General features: G+C 44.9%; 1 protein-coding gene across 2 annotated transcripts in view; it reads right to left on the reverse strand.

The window, feature by feature from the left end:
• Positions 1-25,166, reverse strand: part of carmil1 (capping protein regulator and myosin 1 linker 1) — a 30,996-nt gene that overhangs the window by 2,076 nt on the left and 3,754 nt on the right. The window contains exons 2-37 of one of the 2 annotated variants that reach the window (XM_084563033.1): positions 22,909-23,006; positions 17,084-17,134; positions 12,317-12,376; positions 11,941-12,062; positions 11,006-11,103; positions 10,857-10,927; positions 10,679-10,752; positions 10,532-10,607; positions 10,328-10,416; positions 9,983-10,077; positions 9,635-9,721; positions 9,442-9,545; positions 9,256-9,333; positions 9,087-9,163; positions 8,910-9,014; positions 8,280-8,349; positions 8,111-8,192; positions 7,912-8,011; positions 6,985-7,039; positions 6,708-6,880; positions 6,267-6,335; positions 6,088-6,181; positions 5,912-6,010; positions 5,693-5,821; positions 5,478-5,600; positions 5,124-5,299; positions 4,875-4,962; positions 4,632-4,796; positions 4,487-4,553; positions 4,148-4,401; positions 3,970-4,070; positions 3,360-3,885; positions 2,257-2,299; positions 1,983-2,174; positions 1,754-1,909; positions 253-402 (exon numbers count right to left, since the gene is read on the reverse strand). In XM_084563033.1, coding sequence (XP_084419159.1) covers positions 253-402; positions 1,754-1,909; positions 1,983-2,174; positions 2,257-2,299; positions 3,360-3,885; positions 3,970-4,070; positions 4,148-4,401; positions 4,487-4,553; positions 4,632-4,796; positions 4,875-4,962; positions 5,124-5,299; positions 5,478-5,600; positions 5,693-5,821; positions 5,912-6,010; positions 6,088-6,181; positions 6,267-6,335; positions 6,708-6,880; positions 6,985-7,039; positions 7,912-8,011; positions 8,111-8,192; positions 8,280-8,349; positions 8,910-9,014; positions 9,087-9,163; positions 9,256-9,333; positions 9,442-9,545; positions 9,635-9,721; positions 9,983-10,077; positions 10,328-10,416; positions 10,532-10,607; positions 10,679-10,752; positions 10,857-10,927; positions 11,006-11,103; positions 11,941-12,062; positions 12,317-12,376; positions 17,084-17,134; positions 22,909-23,006 — 4,197 coding nt within the window. Of the gene's footprint in view, positions 1-252; positions 403-1,753; positions 1,910-1,982; positions 2,175-2,256; positions 2,300-3,359; positions 3,886-3,969; positions 4,071-4,147; positions 4,402-4,486; positions 4,554-4,631; positions 4,797-4,874; positions 4,963-5,123; positions 5,300-5,477; positions 5,601-5,692; positions 5,822-5,911; positions 6,011-6,087; positions 6,182-6,266; positions 6,336-6,707; positions 6,881-6,984; positions 7,040-7,911; positions 8,193-8,279; positions 8,350-8,909; positions 9,015-9,086; positions 9,164-9,255; positions 9,334-9,441; positions 9,546-9,634; positions 9,722-9,982; positions 10,078-10,327; positions 10,417-10,531; positions 10,608-10,678; positions 10,753-10,856; positions 10,928-11,005; positions 11,104-11,940; positions 12,063-12,316; positions 12,377-17,083; positions 17,135-22,908; positions 23,007-25,166 lie in introns of both variants that reach the window. The other variant, XM_084563032.1, reaches the window with a different exon arrangement.

The raw sequence follows: 25,166 nt of genomic DNA on the forward strand, positions 1-25,166 counted from the left end.
AAGTCAAAGAGAATGACTGAAGCTCGACAAGGATGTGACTAAATCAAAACTCAGATCTTTACTTTGATAAGAATTTCATTTTTCATTTGCTTTCCTACGCTGCAGCTCTGAGTCCTAATCCAAAGAAAGCGGCTTTAACAGCTTCAGAAGCAGCATAAAAGTTATTTCTGTGCAGCCGACAGATTCTGGAAAGTCCGTCCGAACATCAGAATACATCTGTGAAAGGTAAAGGTAGACTGTGATTGGTCGAACCGTATGCAGGGAGGGACTTGGTGCGCTCGCGGTCGTCCTCCTTCTCAGTCGGAGGACTCGATGAGTTCTTCAGAGACGACCACTGTCTGCCGCCGGCCTCGGTTCCTGCACCGGGCGTCTCAAAAGCATCAGCGTCCGCAGGAAAGTCAGCTACGGATAGAAGAAGAGGAGACATGTGATCACACACACTGATGATCAGCTGTTTGTCTTCTCTGTTTGGGAAAACACGGCAAAATAACGTGTTATATAAAAGGTTTAGTGCAAAAGTTTTGTTTCTAGGTCTGAGTTAGAGAAAAGAAAGAAGAACTGTAGGACGGTGAAGTTATTGTGTTAGTAACGCTGAGATGGAAACTGCTTTTAATGCTGTTAACTTGTTTTTAATGCACGCATGTTCTGTAGTTTGAGAAGAAGAAGAAGAAGGAGAAGAAGAAGAAAAAGAGGAAGGAAGAAGGAGGAAGAGAAGGAGGAGGAGAAGGAAGAAGGAGAAGAAGAAGGATAAAGAGAAGAAGAAGCAGAACAAGAAGGAAGAGGAGGAAGAGGAAGAAGAAGAAGAAGGAAGGAGGAAGAAGGACGAGCAGAAGGAGTAGGAGGAGGAGAAGAAGAAGAAGAAGAAGAAAAGAAGGAAAATGCCCACGTGGGATTCCTCATCTTCAGACTATCAGAAGAGAATAAAAAGTATTTCATCTTTCTATCTTTGGATCAACTCTTATTATTATAATTATTATGAATAAAAACCTGAACGACTCTTTCATCTCTTTAAGAAGTGAAACGACGTCAGGACGATGTTCAGAAACAGAAACTCAGCCGTCAGTCTGAGAGCGGTCTGCAGTAAACGCTCCCTGAAATTACTTTCTCTTCTGTCTCCTTGATTCTAAAATCACAACTTTACTCTGGCTCAGTGATTACACAGAAGGAACGCTGCCTTAAGGGAAAATACTGAGTTCTGGTGAGCGTTAATTACACCAGCAGAGGACTACAGAACCCCCCCCCCCCCCTCTGACGGACCTCTGCTGCAGACGTGCTGCTTCATGTGTGGAGGCGTCAAACGTCGCCCTGGAAGCATTCATTATTACACCAGTTGTTTTCAGCTTCGCTCTGCGTCATGGTGCATCCTTTAGTTTTAAGGAAGGACGTTATCTCTCATTATCTTCTCTGGTTTGTCTTTAAATCGGGTGAAATGGAACCGATTGTTCCTGTTTGGTCAGAATTAACTCAGCATGTCGACTGATGTCAAATAAATAAGAAATCATTTCAGTGCTGTTGATTGAGAGTATTCACGACTGGATCAGTATCATTTATGGATGTATGAAGAAGAAGAAAACCAATGCAAGAGAAAAGAGATTAATATGAGTAATTTGTGCTCTAATCTAATGGATTAACGGCCTATTTGGTGAATTAAGATGATAAATTAGAAGATAAAAGCGTCAATATGAACCTATAATTAAAATATAAGAGTAAAATGACACCTGGAACATTTATTGAAACATTAGATGACACCGACCGTCCAGAGGAGACACCGGAGACAGGGGTCCTGCAGAGCTGCTGCTGCTGCTGGTGGTACTCCCTCTCTCCTGCTCTGACGGCGCCCTCTTCAGGCGGGGGGCGGGTAGTGGTCCTTTGGGAGACGAGCCGCCTGTCTGCGCCTCGGCCGAGTCATCTGAGACAAGAGAGACGGATCAGCACATAAATCATGAATTTAAATAACGTGTCCCACCCGTCCCACGACTTACTGAGGCTGCAGGTGCTGCCCTGTCTGGGACTCGTCGGGCTGGCAGGACCGGCGGTGCGGGACGCCAGCGGGGGTTTGGAGCCCTGGGGCGGGGGAGGCCTGGGGGTGACGCTCGGAGGTTTGGACCTGGGTGTTGGCTCTGGTCTGGACTCATCAGCGTCTCCTGGGACGTCTGGATGGACGTCAGACTTGGCTGCAGGACAACGAGGGAAGCAGGTCAGGACTGATGTGTCCACTAATTATTGTAGAAGAGGTCAAAGGTTAGAGACACTCACATTTGTCACCGTCCCCTTTGTCTGGTCCTGGTGAAGAGTCCATCTAAGAACAGAGTCACAGATCATTTAATTATATGACACAGAGCTCTTTATTAAAAACACAACAGACGTAATGAAGCAGCTTCACCACAAACTCTTCTTTCAAACAAAAAGCTACATCTTTAGTCTTTTTATGGTTTTATTTTTATGCTTTTTTCTATGATATTTAGCAAAGGTGTGTATATTTGAACTATTTTACATATTTTAAACACAAATCCCATATCAGTCTGCTTTAACCTGTATAACCTAAATAGTTGTTCCCATTAAGGGACAAAAGTGTCGTCTTCAAAAATGACATAAAAATAGTAGATGTTCATATTTTCTTTCTACTTTTTCCTTACAATAATATTTTAAATATTTGCTATTTGTGATCAGGAATGAAGTTGATCAAAAAAATGTATGTAAAATAAATAAATAAATAAATATATAAAAAAATTAATAAATAAATAAAAATAACAAGAGGACACTTTTGTCTCTGGTAACAACGTAACATTTTTTTAAAAAATCTATCACTACAAAAACAAATATATATCCAAGACAAATAACCCCCCAAGAAAAATCCACGTTGCATTCAGAGTAATGAAAATATTTAAATTTTTCAAAAAGGGTTAATAATCTGGAATGAATTAAATATTTTGTGTTTATGATTAGGACTGAAGTTGAATAAAAGATTTATGTAAAAAGAAAAGTAGAAACAAATATTAACATCTACTATTTCCATGACCATTTTATTTTAAATCAGGATACGAGGGTTAAGTTAATTAAATAAACTGTATTAATGAAAAGATCTTCAGCATCTCGTTTCCTCCCACAGAGGAGCTCACAAAACCAGCAAAGACCCCACCCAGACCCCACCCAGACCCCACCCAGACCCCACCATGGACCGTGGTCTCCTTGCTGCCCTCTGGGAAGAGGTTCTGCAGCATCTGCAGCAGAACATCAAGGTTCTGTAACATCCCAGAATAGTTACTTCTTACTTTATATATTATACCTCTACTGGTCTTTGTATGTGTGTGTACTGCTGGTGTATAGCTCTGAATGACAATAACAAAGACTCCACCCACCTTCTTCCCGGCCCTTTTCTCTTGCCTGGCCTTCATCTCAGCCAGCAGGTCCATCCCCATGACTGGGACGCCGATGTGGCGAGGTTTGTGGGGGGTCTCCTTCCTCTCCACCTTCTCCTGTTTCTCAGTATTCTCCAGATTCTCCTTACGCTCCACGTTCTCCTTCTCCTCCTCCTTTGCAGGTTCGGCGGCGGAGGTCGTAGACGCCTCAGTCTCAGAGTCCGTGTGGTTCAGGGACGGAGCCCTGTGGAGCTCCTGATGAGGCTCCGCCGCTGCAGCCGGGATCTTCAGTGGCGGCGTGGGGGACGTCGGCGTCGTCTCCTCGGTCACCGGGCTGACAGCGCCCGAGGGCGGAGCAGCGGCGGACGTCGCCGGCTGAGGCGGGGTGATGGACGCAGCTCCGTGGATCTTCTCTGAGCGGGACGTTCGGGACTTGATGAGGTTGAAAAAGCCGCTCTTCCTGGATTCACGTTTCTTGTCGGTTGCTTCCTGCACGTTGGGGGACGGGCCTCTGACGACGGGGAGTCTGGACCAGATCAGGAAATGGACAGAAACAGAAATGGGTTAGCTTTAAGGAGATCTTTAAGGAGATCTACTGCCTGACACTCACTTGAAGCTAAGTTTAATGACTTTCTTGGAGAAGAAGTCGTCCAGGCCCTCGTCCAGATTTCCCATGATGCTGTTGTGCTCTGCTTCCTGTGGTGCTTCACGCTGGAATACAGACAACAGGAATAAAGCAACATGAAGTCCTCACTGTAACATCAGCTGCTTCTCTGAACTAAACCTACGGGCGGTCGGCTGGGCTTCATCCTGTTCTTGGGCTTTGGACGGAGTTTAGTGTGATGCTCCAGCGTCTTGTGCTCCACGGGAGGCAGCTCGCTCAAATACACCGACCTAGTGTCCATAGGAGAAGGCGCAGGAGGGAGGTCTCCATAGCAGGCTGACGTTCTGTCTGAAGGCTGTGAAGCAGGAGGAGGAAGAGGAGGGTCCTCAACGTGAATGGGAACCTCCTCCAGAGCTTTGTCCAGGTCAAACTCCATCTCTGTCGGGCAGACATGAGCCGAGAGGACGAGTCAGAAACAGAGAGCGAGGAGCTGCTGTAATAAACACTCTGGAGCATCACTCACCAAACGCTACAGAGACGGGCCGCAGCATCCTCACCAGAATACTCTTCCTCTTGGACTTAGGAGTCATCTACAGAGAAAGAAACCGTCTCATCTACTGCAGCTTCCAAACACTCCAAATAAACACTTCATGTTTGTGCTGTCCCACCATGCAGGAGTCCATGTCCTCCAGCTCGTCCTTCCTCCCTCCCTCGTCTTTCCTCTGCTCCTGCTTGTGGTTCTCCGGCTGCAGGACGCTTTCGTCCAGGACTTCTGTCTCCGAGTGGGGCTCGTGATGCAGCAGAGGTTGGCTTTTCCTGATCAGATGGTCGGCCTGGAGACGGGCGGACAGAGGACGCATGAATAGACAGAAGGACAGAGTAAAAGAAGGACAGGCAGAGAGGACACCAACCAGAGTATGCTGTGATCTGGACAGAGACTCCAGGATCTCATCCACGATACGATCAGACAGAAACGACGCCATGCTGAGTTTCACTTCACTGTTTCACACGGAAATGAACGAAAGATGAAACAACACAGAACCACGTGTGGACAAGATGACAGGAGGACACGGAGGACTCACAGACGACCTGACCCCAGGTGAAGCTGGTCCCCAGTCTTAACTGTGAGAATCAACAGAGAACTATTTGTTTATGGAGACCTGATCTTGTTGACGATGTCGACCCCGGACTGCTCCAGCAGCGTGGTGGTGATGAAGCTCCGGGGAACGGTCATCCTCCCTGCACCGGCCTTCAGCAGCTCCTGACGAAGGATGCTCCTCTTCATCACATGAGGACACAGACCCTCGGCAGCGTCCACCATGGACACCAGCATCGTCTGAAAGAAGAGATCAAACCTCAGACTGCGTCCCAGACCAGGGCCGAGTGCTGGGAGCGGCTCTCAAGGACACGTCTGCATGCGTTCAAACCGCTAACCCTTTAGCTTGTGGACAACCAGCTCCTCCTACTGAGCCACGGCGGCACAAAATACAGAAAAACCCATCGCAGCTCCGTACCTGCAGCTGTTCATCCATCACACTCGCCACCTCTCCAGCCATGGACTCCAGTTTATCCTGAATGGCTCCGACGCATGCACCTCTGGAACCCCCGCTCCTCAGGTGGTACAGGTTGGGCAGCAGCTGGAACACAAAGCAAATAACTCAGAGAAGGCTGCTGCTGGTTTTTTAAGGAACATGCTGCGACAGGTTGTTGGAGCGCTGCGTCCTCTTACAGTTTTGGAGTTCCTGGCGTCCTTCATGAGGTTCTCCGCTGCCTTCATGTCCTCCTGGACGCAGTTGGTCTCCGTGAACCTCAGAGAGTTCAGGTGATCCTGCACCTTCACACACATCGTGTCCATCATCTGTGTCACAGCGAGGTGAGAGAGTCAGTGTGTTTACTGAGAGAGTGTGTGTGTGTGTGTGTGTGTGTGTGTGTGTGTGGTGCTGCCTGCCTGCTGGGTGGTGGTGGTCACTATCCCCTGCTGCAGCCTGTACGCCTGCTCCTGCAGGTATTTCCGTGTCTCGTGGTTCCTCAGCAGGTACTGCTCCATCTGCATGACAAAACATCATGTGCTCAGTATTACGTGGTATCACACAGATGGATATTAAACTGAAAAGCAACAGGAACCTTTAGTAAAGCGTCCTCTGTCTTCTCTGGATTTGCCTTCAGCGCCTGAGCGGCATCCATGATCGGGACGGGCATGAAGCGAATGGTGTAGTTCCTGATGGAGGAGCCGGGACAGAATTCAGAGCACGCGCCAACGTTTTAGACTCAGACATGTTCCCTTCACTTCACTTAGTACTTACTTCTCTAAAGCAGCTGCTACGTCCTGCAGACCCTGAGGGCTGACGTTGTTCCTGTCCCACACTAGTGTCCTGCACAAAGAGAGAAAGAATCAAACACACACATGGCAATGACACTCCTTGATGGCAGCAGCCATCCCCAGCAGGATGCAGCCTGACACAGACACACACACAAAAACACTTTAGGAACAACTAAAAAAAAACCATGAAGAACAGCACAAGGTGTTGACCTGGCCTCCAGATTCACTAGATCCCAAACTGATCAAGTATCTGTGGGATGATCCACAGAGGCCCCTCCCCTCAAAGCCCCTCCACTAACAACAGGACACCCTCAGAAGGTCCATGTCCATTCTCTGATGAGTCACCACAAGGGACACAATGTTAGGAAGGTGGTCATAATATTATGGCCACCTCCTGTGTGACCTCTGTGTCTGAATGTCTAACCTCAGCTTGGTGTTGATCTGCAGGGCCTTGGCCAGCATCTTGGCCCCCATGTCCCCCATGGAGTTCCCGCTGATGTCCAGCTTGGTCAGAGAGGTGTTGCTGCCCAGGGCGTTGAGGACGATGGAGAGGTCGGCCTTCAGCTTGGAATCAGCCAGAGACAGCGAGGTCAGCGGCTGCAGGGAAGAGAGAGAGAGAGAGAGTCATGGTTCAGTGACTGGAGGACTTCATGTGGATTAATGAATCTGTTCCAGTGAGTAGAATAAATAAAACCACTCACTGACTCCTCCTCTTGAATCATATGGACCAGGTTGCCCAGGACCTGAGCCACATTCCTGTGATAGAGGATCACAGTTTAAGAAAACAAATACTGGTTTATGTTAAGAACTAAGACTTATTCTTGGACTAAAACACAGTTTTTTATGTGTTCAACTAAAAATAAACCCTTCTTCAACCAAACCCCTCACACATTACCAACTTACAAAAACACCTACTAGCCCTCAGCTGTCTGTGTTGACTCCAGGATGTCATGAACTACCTTAAGATAAAAATGTCACCATAAATAAGTCTTTTATAAATAATTTCAATTCCTTGTCAACCCTTTCTAAGGGCTAATTGGAGTATTATCCGGTATGTGGTATTTTTTTCTTCTTTATTTAATTTCATTAATTTTTTTAATTTATTATTTATTATAAAAATTAATTTAATTACATATTTACTATGTGCTTTATTTCCCTTTTTTTTAAAGTTAATTTATTTTTTTATTTATTATTAGAATGTATTCATTTGCGTATGTATTCTGTGCTTTCTTCTTTTTTAAATTTCATGTATTTTTTATGTATTGTTTATTATTGAAATGTATTTATTTACATATTTATTCTGTACTTTTTTCTTCTTTTTTAATTGTATTAATTTTTTATTTATTAAAATGTATTTTTTTGCATATTTATTATGTTCTTTTTGTCTTATTTTTTAGATTTCATGTTTTTTTTAAATGTATTTATTTAAATATATGTACATATTTAATCTTGTGCTATTAACTGCACACATATGTATTAAAAACTGTGTAATTTCATTTTGTTAAAGCTGTTTATTAGTTCTAATGTCTTAGTTGTCATACAACAAAACAAATTTATATTTAGATCCTTATATTGTACTCCCCCTCCATAAAAATAGAATTCAGAAAATAGTTTTGTGAGCGACCCACTTGGATTTGATATTGTTGAAGTTCTTGCCCAGTGAGAGGTGTCTGATGGAGCGGTTCTTTGCTATCCAGACCAGCAGGGTGGTCAGGTCCATGTCCAAACCTGAGCAGGGGGAGGACAGACACTTAAATATGTTGGGATCAGAAAAAACAAACATCAAAAGGGGCGTTATAATGTTCAACAGGGGAAAAACGTCCCGACCGTTGTCAGAAATGTCCAGACTGGAGACGTTGGGGATCTCTGCGATGCAGCCCTCCAGGATCTGAGATCCTCCAGAACGCAGCTGAGAGCAGAAGACAGTGGCATGAGGACACGGACGGCATCAGTCTTTAGTTTAAGGAGATTTATGAATCTATACGGTTGTGTTTACTTCACAGCAGCTGAGATCCAGAGACACGTCACTGAGGTTTGGGTTGCAGCCGAGTCCCAACAGCAACGCCCTGCAGACAGGAAAACCACCGCGGGTCAGACGAGACCGCGTTCCCACACAACCAGGAGTAAACAAAAACTTAGAACAGTGTTTTACAACGTGTTTAACAAAAATGAGCAGCTTTAGAAACAGGCAAATGAAATAAAGATAATAAAACATACAAAATACATTTAGAAACTGAATAAAAACTGAATTAAAAACGGTAGAGATTTAATTTAAATCAGCTAGCTTCACAGCCGAGGGGCCCCTGACTGCAAACGACCTGTCTCCTCTTGTTTTCACCGAGGCCCCTGGAGCAGACACTAGACCTCTGCCTCAGCATCTCAAGGTAAATACCAGCGTATACGGTGCTAACAGGTCAGTGACCTCGCTGGAGGCCCAGCCACAGGAGACCTGCTCTGGTAAAAAGAAAAACCTTGCAGCTGAGTTTAGTTGGAAAAGTTTTCACAGAACTCCACTTAAAGTTTCATATTTAAATGACTATGTGTCTGTTCCTGTTCCAACTGAACTCTTTAACTTGTTCTTCATGAAGACATAAGGAACTGAAATGCTTCCGTTATATGTTCTTACTTCAGAGCCTCTGCAGGCAGCCTGGTTCCCGACAGACTGACGGAGGTCAGCGCCTGAGCCGAGCTGAAGAACTGCTTGAAGGTTGGAGGGATTTCTTTACACTTCCTGCGTGAGCGCGAGGAGAGACGTTAGCAACGCTGCCACTTAACGTTTATGAATCTGAGGTTAACATCTGACCTGTGAGAGAAGACTGTTTTTGACATGTTGAAGACGGAGAGATGCTTCAAAGATCCTTTGAGCAGAGATGAACACACCTTCAAAAAAAAGAAGAAAAAGGGTCGACTGAAGCCAGGTGAGGACAGACACGGTACAACCACACACCTGCACCAGGGTCTGCAGCTCTTACCTGCTCCAGAGAGCAGTCACTGTTGGACAGGTCCAGAGTCTCCAGGCAGTTGGAGTGACTCAGGAAGCTGTGAAGATTCTGCAAAGATAAAAAAAAAAAAAGGTCTTCAATCTTCCAGGACTGTGAGGGATTTCTGGGTTTGTCTTGAAGCAGGACGTGTGATAAGGGAGGGGAGGAGCGTCGTACCTGAAGGTCGTCGCCTCGGAGAGAGTTTCCCGACAGGTCGAGGTGCGTGAGGGTCGTGGAGACCACCGGGTTGGCAGAGAGGGCGTGACAGAGGCTGTTTACACCTGCAAGAGATGACAGGCTAAAAAAACGCAGCCCAGGAAGACAGAGAGGTATCACCACCCCTCTGAGGGTTCATCTCAGGTGTGCTCACCTTTAGGAGACATGGAGGTCCTGGAGAGGTTCAGGTGCTTTATACCCATGGGCAGTTTGGCGAGCTGAGCACTCAGAGCAGAAGCACCTGCACAAAGAAACACAAGGGTGTTAGAGCTGGGGAGTGGCCACCAGGGGGCGCAGGGCGTCACCTCAGAGCACAACATGACAGAACAAGAACAAAGTAGAACATTTAGAAGACATTTACTGCAGCGGACGTGAAACAGTCAGTGGTATATGCATGAATCCTTTATTATGTGATAAAAACAAGGTCTTCAATGTGAGTGGATTTGTTGTGTATGTGTGTGTTTGTTGTGGGTGTGTGTTTGTTGTGTGTGTGTGTTTCAACCTTTGTCCTCCAGTGAGTTGTTGCTCAGGTTGAGTGTGTGCAGTGTGCAGGCAGGGTTGTGTGACAGAGCGCCGGACAGTTTCTGAGCAAAATCACTGAAGAAGAAGAAGAAGAAACCAACAGTCAGATCCATTAACTCCTTAATTTTATTATCAGGCTGTTGTTCCTCCTCCATGTTTCTGTCTCTCCTGGACACTCCTGATGTTTGGAGCTCAGATGTTCTCCACTAACCAGATGTGAAGATCATAAATAGACGTTTATTTGAGTCTTATCACGTAGAGAACATCTTGTGCACTGATCAGTGGCTGACTTCACACCACCCAGCTCTCTAATGTGACCTCTGACCTCTTGAGTCCAGCGTTGTCCAGGACCAGCTCCTCCAGACGGTTGGACCGAGCCACCACTCTGAAGATCTGGTCACACACGTCTGTAGACTAAGAAAAAACCAGAGAGTGCATTTGATGTCCCTCAGATCAGGAAGAAGAAACAAAGGCTTATTTATATTAGGAAGGATTTCTAGATTAAAAGTAAACTAAAAGCGGACGTTACCAGTTTGTAGTCTTTGGCGGAGAGTTTGGTGAACCACTGGTTGTACTCCAGAGCTGCGATGATCGCCACCAGGTCCCTGCAGGAATAAACGACTCATTAAGTCCACGCTCAGCAAGACGAACGGGAAACAGGTCTGGGGGCGCGTACCTGTTCTCCAGGTGAATAAAGTCCTGCAGGTTGAGCTCTCTGGTGTCCTGGGTGAGATAGATGGTGTCTACGTCCTGGAGGGGACGGGGACAACAAGGACGAGGTCATGAAACTGAAAATACTGTCACCTACAGTTAAAACAATAGAAGAAATGAAGGAGGACGATGAAGTGACTGACCCACTGGACCTCCTCTCTGTACGGCAGGCCCAGGTGATCACACACACACCAGTACTGATGAGAAAAGCCGCCTGCAAACAGCCACACGACAACGAGGTTAAGACTTTAAACGCTTTGAACGTTCCACTCGACGTGTTGGCAAAGCTCACCGCAGGGTCCCAGGTCGGCCGAGCCCTGCTCGTCCCAGACGGCCTGGAGGGCTGCCGTCCTGTCGGCGGGCTTCAAACTCAGCTTCCTCATCGCCTTCCTTCCTTGCAGAGAGAGAGAGGAGGCACAAGAGAGAGAGGACGGGATGTATTCATATCTGGAATTTAATTTTAACGGCTTCGTGCTTCAAGAGAAACTTCAATTCTGCAAAGATGAAAAAATACTGCATCCCAGAAAGAAGTGATGAATTTGCACATTGTTTGCACTCATTTGATAACTACTAGTTTAATAAAGACTGTCAGGTGCTGGAATCTTTCTGCATCAGCACAATACACACTGATCAGGCATAACATTATGACCACCTTCCTAGTATTGTGCAGGTCTCCCTTGTGGTGACTCATCAGAGAATGGACATGGGCCTTCTGAGGGTGTCCTGTTGTTAGTGGGGGGGCCTTTGAGGGGAGGGGCCTCTGTGGATCATCCCACAGATACTTGATCAGTTTGGGATCTAGTGAATCTGGAGGCCAGGTCAACACCTTGTGCTGTTCTTCATGTTTTTTTTTTAGTTGTTCCTAAAGTGTTTTTGTGTGTGTGTCTGTGTCAGGCTGCATCCTGCTGGGGATGGCTGCTGCCATCAAGGAGTGTCATTGCTATGGGGTGGGGGTGCCTGGTCTGGTCTAGGTGGGTGCTACATGTCTCAGTAACATCCACACCAATGAATGCCAGGTCCAGAAGTTTCCCAGCAGAACATTAGATGGTCAATGTTATTCACTTCTCCTCTCACTGGTCATAATGTTGTGGCTGATTGGTGTACACAGTTAATTGTTATTAATCACATTAAACTTCATATTTTAGAGCTTTAATTAACGAGTATTTAAAGGAACCATGATAAGAAGTGAACGTTCCTCCTGTCCTCCGTCCTCAGCGTTCTACCTACACAGGTGAGCCGGCGGGGCAGATCCGGTGCAGACAGCTCCCGATGTGAGCGATCACCTCATCCACCTCCTCCGCCGAGCCCAGCCGGAGGCTCCACGGGCCGCGCTCATACTCCAACACCAGCTGAAAGCACGGCGAGGAGGTGAAGACAGGTGAGTCATTTTAAAAAGCGAAACCAAGAGAAGAAGAAGGCGATAAAGGGAAGAGTTTGAGCTTCGGACGCTCATGTTGAGATGATGCTTGGTGTCTGTTTGTGTAGCTGCTTATCGTCCCATCAGTGACTGTGTATTTGTTCAGTGCGTGTAGCTTTAAAGCTGCGTTCCAGGTGTGCTCAGGTGTGTTTCTTGTGTCAAACTGCTGTTGGTTGGTGGCGTTACCTGAGTGGGCTTGTTGCTGCTGATTCCCTGGATATCCAGGTAGCTGAAGGACTGTTCAACCTGACAACAAGCAAGAAGAGACACATCAGGAAACTATCTGGACATCTTGTCTGCAGAAGCAACTCAGGGTCAACACATGTTTGAGTTAAGAGAAAACACGCACCAAAGCTACAGTCACTAAGGTTAACTACATGCTGGGCAGCACATTTTGTGTTTTTGGTTCAAAAATAAAAAGATTTTAAACCAGGAAACGTTTTCCAGGCACAGAGAGCGAACATAAAAACCTTTTTATTAACTGGATGCAGGTTCCATGTGATGCACGCCTGCTACACCGGACCTAATGTGTTGAACATCTGAGCCGTGAGATCAGATTGATTTGTTCGTCTGACGGCTCAAAGCCCCAGAGGAAGAGAACAGATGTCATGTGACACACCTGTGTCTCAGTACATCTGAGTTTAATAGACGGGAAGTTAAAGGTCACATGACGCTTCTAACTTCAGTGAAATAAAATCTAAAGTGTTCCCAGCTTGGTGACAACAACTTCTTGGTCCACAGAGACAGTTTGACTCAGTTTGGGGGAAGCCTGGCCTGCACGCAAACCACAAACCCGTCCAACGCCTCTGGGATGAGCTGGAACACTGAGCGTGCTCCTTATCATCCAGCAACCAGAGCTGGACTGCACAGATGTGTCTGGATGAGGCAACATCTGGACGGAGGCTGTTACTGGAGCAGATTACAGCTGCTGTGGAATGAGCCGCTCAGCTGTCACAGACGTCCACATACTTTTGGTCGTAGCTAGCACATTTTTCTTCAGGCTGACTGAGCCGACTGGTCGAGCTCCGACATGTTTTGGAGTTTTTCTGCGTCACAACAACCTGCATGAAGTCCGTCCCAACAGAAACCTGAGGCTGCACGGGTTAAAGGAAACGCTCCTCCGTGAGGTACGAGGATAAGGAGTGGAAACCTGAGCTGATACGAACAAGTCACTGAGATGGAAGAAGAAGAAAAAAAAATCTCAGACACAAAAGGAATGTAAAAACACAAACAGTCTGCAGAACAAATGTGTGCAGCAGCAGCAGCAGCAGCAGCCGAGTCATTCCCTCACGTTTCCAGAGAGAGAGTAAAAATAATTCCCTTAACTCGCCGCCAAAGAGAGCGAGTGTGACGGAGGGAGGTGGGGTGAGGAGGGGGAGACTGTGATAGTGGGAGCTGTAAAAAAGAAAGCGAAAAGAAAGGGAATGAATGCAAAGTTTTAAGATAGAGACAGAGAGAGAGAGGAGGTAAAAACTACTGTTAGAGGTTTATATTATTGAATATGAAGAAGAAAAGAAGTGAGAGAATACTGAAGAAAAGAAAGAGTGAAAGAGAAAGAGAGGAAGAGAGAGTGGGCACAGAGAAGAGGGCCCCCTCCCCTGCTCTCCCTGCCAGCTGTTAAATTCCTCCATTGTCCTCTCTCTGCTGGGACAGGACACATCGAGGAACAAACCACCCTCTGTTTGACTTGGAAAAACCAACCGTCCCACTCTGGAACAACAGATCAGGGGTCAGCAGGCGGCGCTGGGCTCATTTTATTCATCAGAGTCTGATTTATGTTTATTGCTCTTTATTAAAAACTACATTCATCAGCTGCAACACGCCAGCGTTTATTATAAATATACAGGAAGAGGAAAGGCGTTTTACAGCCAGAGCGTCTTTAAGGGAACTCACAGAGCAGAGTCAGCGTTTGTAGAGAGCAGAGAAACTTCTCTCAATAATCTAAACTACTGAATAAGCTTCTTTATGAGACAGATTTAAACTCAGCAGCCCTACAACAGACATGAAGGTGTATTCAGCATCAGTCCCTGCAGGTTGAAGGACACTTTGTCCAAATTCTGATCAGAGGACGCTAAATAAAACGCTAAATAAATCTGATCGGACATATGTGATACAGGAACTTTGAATCAAGTCTGATGGACATGTAAACGAGGAAGAAGAAGGAGGAGGTGGAGGAGGAGGAGAAGAACATGGATTCCAACTTGGTTCATCTTTTTAAACACAAATGATGAGGAGGAAGAGGAGGAGGAAGAGGAGGAGGACGGAGATGGAGTAGAGGAAGGATGAGGAGGAGAAGAAATAGAAGAAGAACAGAAGGAGAGAAGAAGAAAAACATGGAGTAGGAGGAGAAGAAGAAGAAGAAGAAGATGGGAGGACGGAAGAGGAAGAGGGAAACAAAGGAGAAGATGAAGAAGGACAAGGAGGAGAAGCAGGAGGAAGAGGAAGAAGAAGAAGAAGGGAGGACGGAAGAAAAGGGAGAAGGAGAAGGAGGAAGAAGATGATAAGAGAAGAAGAAGAAGAAGGAAGAGGAGGAGGATATGAAGACAGAGGATGAGGAAGTGGAGAACATGGGTCTTCTCCTCCATGTCCTCCTCCTCCTTCATCTCCTCTTCCATGTCCTCCTCCATGTCCTCCTCCATGTCCTCCTCCAGTCCTGAATGTGTAGAGTCTTAGAAGACAACCAAGATGTCTCCACATTGTCTCCATCATCTCTGTCCACATGGATTCCATCTTGGTTCATCTAGTTTCTCTACCTCCATGTTTGTCCCTCACCTGATGTTTACTCCACGTGGAGCCTACATTTATTCCAGTAACCAGAGAGAAACCAGCAGGTCAAGGCTTCACATTAGGAGATCAGATATAAGAGAGTCCTGCTTCAATCAATTGAAACATCCCCGTCCCACCGTCTCACCGTCCACACTCGGTTTCACCTTGACGCCCTGTTTCACTTTACATCAGACGTTACCACTTATTTATACGACGTCTGGTCTCATTCTCACACTCATTTGTAAGAAGCCACAAAAACCCTGGAGTGCTTCCAGCGGGCCTTTAGACAAAAATAAAATAAAAAAGAAGACGAGGCTGAGAAAAAGGAAAGAGCATCAGTAATTTTAGATCTGTGTTCAGCCGTGAGTTGACCTCTCCTAGAATAAAACAGACGGGCTGTAATTTCTAAAACACTTTACTGAGCTTAGAGTTGGGAACAAGTTTATACCTTGGCTCTGACGTTGGAGTCACTTATGAAAATAATTAACTCTGTACAGTCCCATTCTGTGCAGTGTTCTTCTTTTAATGACAGTTCATTGTTGTTTCCATCAGAATAGTATTTCTTCCTCTTTGCAGCATGTTTTTCTCTCTCGCCCTCTGGGCTGAACTTTTCTTCCTGTCACGGCTTTCCTTTCCCACAGGCTGCGTTCTCACAGCTGCATTGTGGGTAAAAACTATCAAATGACTCCATATGGTGCGGCCTGTTCTCATCTGGGTCGAGAGACACAGAGCTAGAGCACGACAGCGAGAGAGAGAGTGAGAGAGAGAGAGCGAGAGAGAGAGCGAGAGAGAGAGAAGGGCAAATATATCTGAGTAATTCAGTTAAATAGAGAACTAGAGGAGAAGAAGAAGTAGTCAAAGTGGGTTTATAAAGTTCAACATGGAATAAAATGAGGTCAAAAGGATCAACATGTGAGCATAAGTCTTGTCACATATGATTCATTTGCTTTTATCTGCAAAAAGACCAAAAACTAAAAACCTATTTATCTTACTACTTAAGTTTTAGTTTATGAATTATGCTTGTCCCACAGTCCTACAGCTTTAAATATGCATGCTGAAAATAGCCCCAAACAAAAACTCCCCTAATACCCCTGCGTCCCATTAAAGCTAAGAGCTCGTTTCTTTGTAAATTTGGATTTGGGATCTGTTTCAGAGGTTTAGATCGTCAGTAGGAACCAGTTTGAGTGTTGGAATAAAAGATAAAGAGTTAATTATAGAGATGAGATAACACAAATAAAACTTGACATGGGATTTATTAATAATAGTGACTAATAATCAAGCAGCAACCACTGCTTTGAGTCAAATCTACTGGACATTTAAAGGAGGAAGAAGAAGAAGGTGGAGGAGGAAGAGGAGGAGAAGAGGAAGAAGGAGGATGAGGAAGTGGAGAAGAAGATTTTTATTTATTTTTTTCCTCCAACTGTACTGAATGTGTAGAGTCTTAGAAGACGACCAAGATGTCTCCACGTCTCCATCGTCTCTGTCCACATGGATTCCAACTTGGTTCATCTTTTCAAAGACAAATAATGAGGAGGAAGAGGAGGAGACGAGGAGGAAGAAGAAGGAAAACAAAAATAAGAAGAGGAGGAGAAGAAAAACATGGAGGAGGAGAAGGAGGAGGAAGAAGAGAAGGAGAAGAAAAAGGGAGAAAGGACGAGGAGGAAGAAGATAATGAGAAAAAGTAGAAGAAGGGAGGACGGAAGAGGAAGAGGAGAAGGAGGAGGAGAAGAAGGAGAAGAAGATGAAAATGTTAAGCCGACTTTAAAGTGCCAAAAGACTGCAGTTCCTCAAATGTCCACTCGAGGCTCCAAAAACGAGACAATTTACATCAGAAACAAAAATGTTCACAGCCTGGTCTCTATAGATTCTTCGCGTTGGTCCGTCTTTATAAACGGTCGGTGATAACAAAGCTTTGTTTCCACACAGCTGTGGTTGGTGTGGGGTTTTTTCCATACAATATGCGCTCAACAGGTGGAAATGCATTTCTTTAAGAATGGATTGAAACTTCTACGCAGCTGTTGGCGTCTTGTCGTGCACCTCGGTGTAGCTACGTCATCTGAGCGCAATGTCTCCGTTTGGTTGGAAGTCTTTCTTATTGAAACGTCCCATAATGAAATCCGGGTGGAGTGCTACACCAGGCCACGATGAAACAGAAGTGTTGGTGAGATGAAAAGAAGGTTTACTGACCTTAGAAGGGACCCGTGCTGTGAGCAGATAGGCTCGATGTGAAGCCAAGGCCTGAGGACAGAGACACAGATGAAGGTCAACCACAGATAATACAAACTTCAGCAATGATTATAGTTTGACACCAGTACATTTGTATTAAACAGGACTGACACTAAAAAATACTACAAAGCACCATTCATTAGAACAGACCACAACATTATGACCACTGACAGGAGAAGTGAATAACATTGACCATCTAATGTTCTGCTGGGAAACTTCTGGACCTGGCATTCATTGGTGTGGATGTTACTTAGACATGTAGCACCCACCTAGACCAGACCAGGCACCCCCACCCCATAGCAATGACACTCCTTGATGGCAGCAGCCATCCCCAGCAGGATGCAACCACAAAAACAGTTTAGGAACAACAAAAAAAAAATAAACATGAAACAGGCCTCCAAATTCACTAGATCCCAAACTGATCAAGTATCTGTGGGATGATCCACAGAGGCCCCTCCCCTCTATAACACAACAGGACACCCTCAGAAGGCCCATGTCCATTCTCTGATGAGTCACCACAAGGGGGACCTACAGAATATTAGGAAGGTGGTCATAATGTTATGCCTGATTGGTGAACATGTGTTAATTTTGTGTGTCTTCTGAATTTGGCTCAAATTTTGTAGCTTCATGAAGGAAAAATAAAAAAAATCACATTAGATTTAAAAGCAGGACGTTTCTAAGAAAGCCTCAACTAAAAGCAACACGAGCAGAGCAGATGGATTTCCTCGCTTGTCTTAGTCTTTTTTCCCTCGTGCAGAGAAGCTGGCAGGAGCCTCTGCCTCTGGAGAGGCTTTTCACTGAGCGGGATAATCATATATATTATCTCTCACCACGTGTTGAACCCCTGTCCCGGCTCAGAGCGGGTGCACATTGCGGCTGCTCGCTCAGCCGGTGCCAGCGTGTTTCTAGCAGACAGAATTAGTCTTTTTCATCCCAAGCGTGTGAAAGGTTTGCTGAATTATGGTGAATTAACGGTGCCAGTTAAATGGCTCTCGTTGTCACATTACTACCGTAATGATATCATTATATATAATATAAATATATAAATAAATAAAACAGGCGAAGGGGAAAGTGAGTGGACGGGAGCAGCTGTGGTATGTACAGTACACTCTAGGTCTAGGTCACTCTAGGTCACATCTGCTTCAAGCTCGAATCCAGCCAATAAGATACGAGGTCCTGTGACTGACTCTGGTGTTATCCCGGCTGAGGGGGCGGGACACCGATAGCAGACAGTAAGACAGCTCCTGGTTTATGCTCTGAAGTCTGGAATCATCCCGGTTCAGGTGTTGGCTGCAGGCTGGAGGCGAATGAGTCAACACAGGCCGACGAGATAAGAGAACACAGACGGGTCACGTTTAGATTCACAACACCACAGATAAATAACATGTGTCATACCGTACATCTGCTTCTTATTCATAATTATTTTGGCAGATGATTCAAATATAAGCAACGAGGAACCTCCAGAGATAATTGGAATAAGGTGTAAATTAGGGATGCACCGAAAATTTTCAGCCGAGAACCGAAAATGCACTTTCGGGCCATTTTCGGCCAAAAATTGCGGCGTTGTTGCTTGCACGTGTTGTTTCAGCGATAAAAGTCCGAAAATTTGTCGCCGGAACAGGATGTTGTGATGATGCAAGCAACAACTGCAGCAATTTTCAGCTGAAAATGGCCCAAAAGTGCATTTTCGTTTTTTCGGCTGAAAATGTTCGGTGCATCCCTAGCGTAAATTACTTCTATATTGTTCCTCTTGCTAATTGTTCAGAATTGCTGTGGTTGAACTTATTACTGAGGAAGTTATTCAGAAAAAAACCCCCAAAAAACAGATGAATATAAGAAAGAGGAATCTATGCATCTCTAGTTGCTGCAAATTTGGATTTTATTGTTTGAAATCACAGCGAAGTACCTTTGATTCATCATGTGTCATTTAAGATGGCCTTGATGGAATAATCCAATTAGTTAATCAAGTGACAGACAATTAACTGATGTTTTCAGGTTTGCAAAGTTGAGGATTTGTTGTTTTTCTCTGAATATCTTTGGGCTGGCGGTGCAAACCCCCAAACCGCAGATCCTGAAACCACCACTAGAGGCAGGCTCCAAAAGTGAGTCAGTCCTAGCCTGAAAGCCAGACCACCTTCCCCCACCTGCAAACTTTTCTTTTTTTTTTTTTGCGATAGAAAGCTGGTGTGGATTCTCTCCGTTGGGAATTGGTTACGCTCCTGCACTGGGCCAATCAAATCATTCGGGTGGGGCTTAATGTAGTGACGGACAGAACGAGTAGCGTCGCAGTCATACATGCACTTTGGTTCAGTTTGGTGGTTTTTAAAGTGGCTGTTTTGGTCTCTAGAGCTAATTTCTACCTTGATGACAACTGTACGAGGGTACACGTTTTAAAGATCGGCAGAATTAAGGGCGTGGCTGTTTTGATTGACAGGTTGCTAGCTGTCTTTAGCCTCAGCTCCGCTCACGCTCCACCTCTTTTAGCCAAAATTTTAGCCTGGAGTCAGGCAAAGATGGAGACGGCCTGAGACACTCAACTGACCTTCAAAAATCACTTTTCAGGAAAACATCCAGGTGACTCACAGAGGGTTCATCCATATTTAGACACAGCCAGAGACTCAAAGTCAGCTGGTTTGGAAACAAGGAAGTGGTTGAGCCGTTGTATTTCGGCTGGGAGTTATTTTCCGTTACTCTTCTCCTCAGGTTTCTATCCTCTAGATATAAATATAAATACTGTGTTGGGGCCTTTTTTCCTCATATATTCCAGAGGTTTTATTCTTTTTACACCAAAAGATCAAATGCAGAAAATAATCTGCAAGATGAATTAATAACAAAACAAGTACAATCAGATTATTACTTTTATTTTTTCCATCATTATCCTTCCGTAAACCACGAGTCTACCGCTTTATATTCTTCTTCTGGTAACGTGATCCAGGAAACAACCTGTGCTTTTAGTTTAGACACATGAAAACAAATCTGGCCGACACATTATCACAGAAAACATTTAGAGTGTTTTGCCTCATTTGAAGAAATTACAGCACGGGTTTCTAATCTGCTGATCTACAGCTGTGGAATGTGGAGTGTATACACCACAGTGTGTTTGTGGGTGTGTGCGTGTGTGTGTGTGTGTGTGTGTGTGTGTGTGTCCTAACACCCTGTGGCTGTGAGTGGGTTGCTTCAGTCAAGTCCTGACAGGATTTCACAGCCAAGGTATGTGGACAAAGACAGAAAAAAACTTCAGAAATACCTCAAAACGTAATAAAACTACATTTTCTCTTTGCACTTCTAAGGCTGGCAGGACGACTGAGTGAGCTCTGACATGAAGGAGGCGGTTGTGAGTTCTGATAAACACACTCCTACAGAGCTGAGATGAATCCACATACCTGCAGGTATCTGAAACCGGATCCCTGCCACAGTAACACCCACATTTCTAAGTAAAAGGAGTCGGGGCACAGAAGAGTTTCATGTTTTCTGGTTGCATCATAGCAGCATGATTATCACTCTTCATTTGGCATTCCCACAGTTACTCAATATGTGTGGAAAGCTTTGCTGATTCCCAAGCGAACAGATGAATTAGCTGGAGGTTGGTAGAGATTCACGACAAACACTTCTGTCCTTCAGATGTGGAGCTGTTTCATGGTTGGCACAGCTCCTTAAATCAAAGGAAATCTTGATGGTATTTCAGACATCGGTGTTTTTTCTGCTTTGTGCCAACACTCTAGGGGAAGGCCCCTTCCTGTTGTAGCATGACAACGTCCCCAAACACAAAGAAGCGGCTCCTGGTTTGATGCAATTAGCAACATCCGGTAATTTCCCCTTTTACTCCCCACTAATCAAAACTTTAAACGTCTAGCCTGTTGTCATTTGAACTCTTAAAGACAGGAAAAGGGAAAAGATTGCAGAGCCGCAGAGAAACAGCTTCCACTCAGACTGAGCTACTGAAGCCACAGTCATTTGAAATATTCAGCAACCGCATGCAGCCCTCCTGCAGCGGGTCGACCCGAAATCTCACAGCTCAGACATAAACCTCAGAGCCAAGACCAGCTGACTGTCACCGAGCACAAGAGTCTTCTTAAGACGTCCTTCGCCCTGTTAGAGTAGCTTTTGATCAAGTGTGCAGGTCATGGTCCAGACTCATTTGGAGCTCTTTGGATCATCTTTGCAACCGTTATCAGTTCTTGGTCGACAATAACACACATGCAAGAGACAAAACTGAGGAAAAACTGCAGAGAAAGTTTCAGCATCTTGAATGCATTAAAATCAGAACTAATCACTGCAACTTAATTAGCATTTATGGCTCTGGTAGAGAGGTCAGAGGTCAGATCATGGCTGAGAATCCCTGTCTTTCCAATCTGCTGTTTCATTATCACTCATTTAGAAGCTTAAGTCTATATTCCAACCAACAGCAGCACTGCACCCAGAAACAAAGCAGCAGTATTTGTTTTTGTGGGTTTGCGCCACAGAGGGTGTATATACAGTTTGTCCAACATTCCCCGTACTATAACTAGAGTATGCCGCCTAGCATTGTGCTAATTCTGCTGATTCCAGAGCAGGCATTAAGATGAAGGAGATAAATGACTGCTGCTGTTGTGGTGATAAAATTCCAGCACATTAAAACATAAAGTGCTGTGTGTTGTCTTGATGTTTGATAATCCTTCAGTCTGACCTTCCTGGTTCTTGTGTTTGCTTAAGTTCCTGTAACGACATGCCCATGGATAGTTTTGGGTTTGCACTTTCTGGCTCCAGGAACAATTTTCAAAGTTCCTATTACTCTGTGGGACACGACTCCAGCTCCTACTTCAGGGCAGATACCTTCCAACACAGGGGGACATTAATTGGTGAAATTACTGGTGTATTATTGGTAAACTATGGCAATGTTAGCCTGCAAACAACATCTCCTGATGCCTTAAAAATGGAACAAACCCTGGAGAGATGGCGCCTTTATCAACAGCAGGTACACCAACTCTGGACTTGCATACTTGGTCCTTTGGACTCTGAAGTAAAAACTCTGGAGGATGCAGGACAGTCGTTCAGGAATTACAAGAGCAGCGTACCTAATGTCGCCTGAGAAATGCATTCTGGGATACCTGGCTGTACAAAGTCCACAGAAGTTACCTCCTGGTGCATCCTTGATAAAAAATGGGCAGGACAATAACACATCTGGTCAGGCATGTACTTTCACCTGGAACAGTACTTGGACATAGACTGTAAAAAAAAAAAGTGGACACCAAGACAGATCCCCTTGGTGGCAGGCTGCAGTATAGGTTATACAAGCCCAACCCCCTTCAATGTTAGTGGGCGGGGCTTGGGCCAAACTAAAACGTTAAAATACAAGTCAAATAACTTTTATCAAAGATGGTTTCCGTCTTTTTAGGTAGTTAATATAATACTGACAAATGTTCAAGTGTCCGTTTTAGTTATTTGACGCAATAAAAACAGGATGTGACACCATAATGATTGACAGTCAAAGGGTCATCGAAAACTTGGCTCCACTCTCAGGCAGTACAGTTCAGACTCCGGATCCAAACCGAAATAAAATGGCGGCGACCATGTCCCCAGGAATACTAGTGTCAGTTTGGGAGGAAGTGGAGACGTGTCGTGCATTTAATCTACAGTCTGTCAGGCTTAGATGTTTTATAAGCCACAAAAAACAAAAACTTGAAGATAGGCATGTATGCTCCAAGTTGGAGTTACCCTCAGAGAGCTTTTCTTGTTTCTATGAAACTTCTTAAGAGATTTAATAACATAAAAGTCTGTATCAAAGATATTAGGTATTTAAAACTCACCAGAACTCTGTTCTCCACCTTGTCACCCTTGACCTCCAGCTGGACTTTGCGCCTCAGAGTCAGCTTCACCCTCCGACCCACCGCCTCCCGCACGCTCTCTACAGGGGGTGAGTAACAGGGACAAACAAATCAGGACCATTAACACCACAGAAGCTGGAGGCATCACATTACGACTTATTACACAATGAGTACAGGAGTTTCAGATGCCTGCAGCCACGTCTCGGGCCTAGGCTAGCTGCACCACAAACAGCCACACCCATTATGCTAACTAAGAGCTTAATTAAAGTGGAAATGATGTGGTGCCTCCAAACAGGATCATGTTCACCTCATTACTGCCACATGCACAGTTTCATACTTCATTCCTTTTGACAGCTCAATGGAGGGTACAGTAGACTACCCATCTGTTTCTTCCTCTACATGGCAAGAAAATGCAAAAAAAAAAAAAAAGCATGAAGCAATAAACACTGAATGAGAGGGAAAAACAACAGCATAATGGGAGAGATTTGATCTACACACACATTGAGCCTTGTTTCTTGAAAAAAATAATCCTCTTTTTGAGTTCAGAACAGCATCTGCTGTGGTTTACGATCACTGAAAGGTAAATTATCTTATGAAATCGTCTCAAACACTTTTAATCTGGACATCCTTTCAGTTGAAGTTTTTTGTTTCACAGATTGGGTAAAAAGTTAACATGGTCAAGGAACGTGGTGGACAAATTGACAAAAATTAAAAGGTTTTCTTTCAGTACGTGCAAATGCTGCTATTGCACCTACTGCATCTATTTAAAAGCTGTTTGTTCACATGTGGGAGATGCATGCTACCTAGATGCTACCTTCTCTGCTTGTTGCTGTGGTTGTTGGTACTTTTATGGAGAAACTAAAATGATGAACCTAGAGCTTTGTCAAAAACACTGAACGTAATGATCCTTATCCTGGAGCCAGATCTTAAAGGGAACCATAAATACATGTGTAGTAACTTGTTTCAACGAAAAACAACAAAAAGAACCTAAAAGCCACTGAGGGGCTGCTGAACCAGTGATCGTATCTGACACATCCTTTTCCGTGGTGGATCCATCAAATGAGACTCGCAAGACGTCCAGTCTTCAATTTAAATAATCCAAAGGCTTTGTGACCTTAGCTGATCTATACACACAGTTAAGGTACCCCTAGAACTTGTATGTCCAACTGAAGAAAGGCTCACATTTTGGCCACAGAACAAACAAACGACAACGACGCTGATGGTCAAAAACTGTGCGCTTCCCCGGTAAGCAGCACACCTGTCGGAGTAATTAGCACCTCTCCTATTTGTGCCTTCCCACCTCCCACAGTACAGATAGCCTGCTTCCTCCTCCCTGAGCGTTTAGCGGTTTAGGCTTCTGCTTCAATTTGACGCCGTAGCTACAGCGACAGTCCAGACCCTATGCATACCCTAACGCCATAGCCAACATGCATCTCCGGCGACGCAGGCCACAAGAGCTGTGATTGGTCCACTTGGTAGTAGTGTATTTCCACTTTAATCTTTCATCTCCGCAATTTTCGATGTGATTGTTTTGGATCAATAAAGAAAGATGGAACACATTGAAGAAAGGTTAACTGAGGAAGATTCAGAGATACAAACATCCGTGCGACTTGCCTTTGGGGAAATTTTGGTGAAAGTTTCAGTCGCTATTGATGAAAATGAAGCAGGAAGTAGAAACAAAAATGAATCTGTCTGGCAAAAAAGACACAGCACCGACTAACATTTGGGTAGTGTTTTGGCAGAGTGAGCCAGACTTATGAGGTACAAGTATAAATGGCTCATACCAGCGTAGGCTACGTACGTAGGTTACGGTGTTTATGTCCCGAAGTACCTTAAATGAAACTGGCGACGAAGGCCGACTGTGATTCACCTGTGTCTGGGCCAAAAAGTGAACAAAAAATACTGTACCTGTAATCAAAATGCTGAATCATTTGAAAAGCTTGCAACGAGGGGTCTGACTAATGCAAATGATGTGCAACACACCGCTAAGACTGGGGTCACATAGCCTCACAGACAGAACCTGGACACCGGAAGACGGCCGACTGTCGGGTTTGTGCGTCCCAGCCCTTACGCAGCAACAATTTATTAACATTCTTAAATGAAAACTGATTAAAATCCTTGAGATTAACTTTGATTTATATTACTTCCAACACATTCTCTGACAGAGCTAAGCTGTGGTTCTTTAAGTTCGCTTGGCTGTGACGCCTCTAAATGTGCCGTGTAAAATCTAATCTTCTGTT

This window comes from Chelon labrosus (genome assembly GCF_963514085.1).
Source record: "Chelon labrosus genome assembly, chromosome: 16".
In the NCBI taxonomy this organism is placed as follows: domain Eukaryota; kingdom Metazoa; phylum Chordata; class Actinopteri; order Mugiliformes; family Mugilidae; genus Chelon; species Chelon labrosus.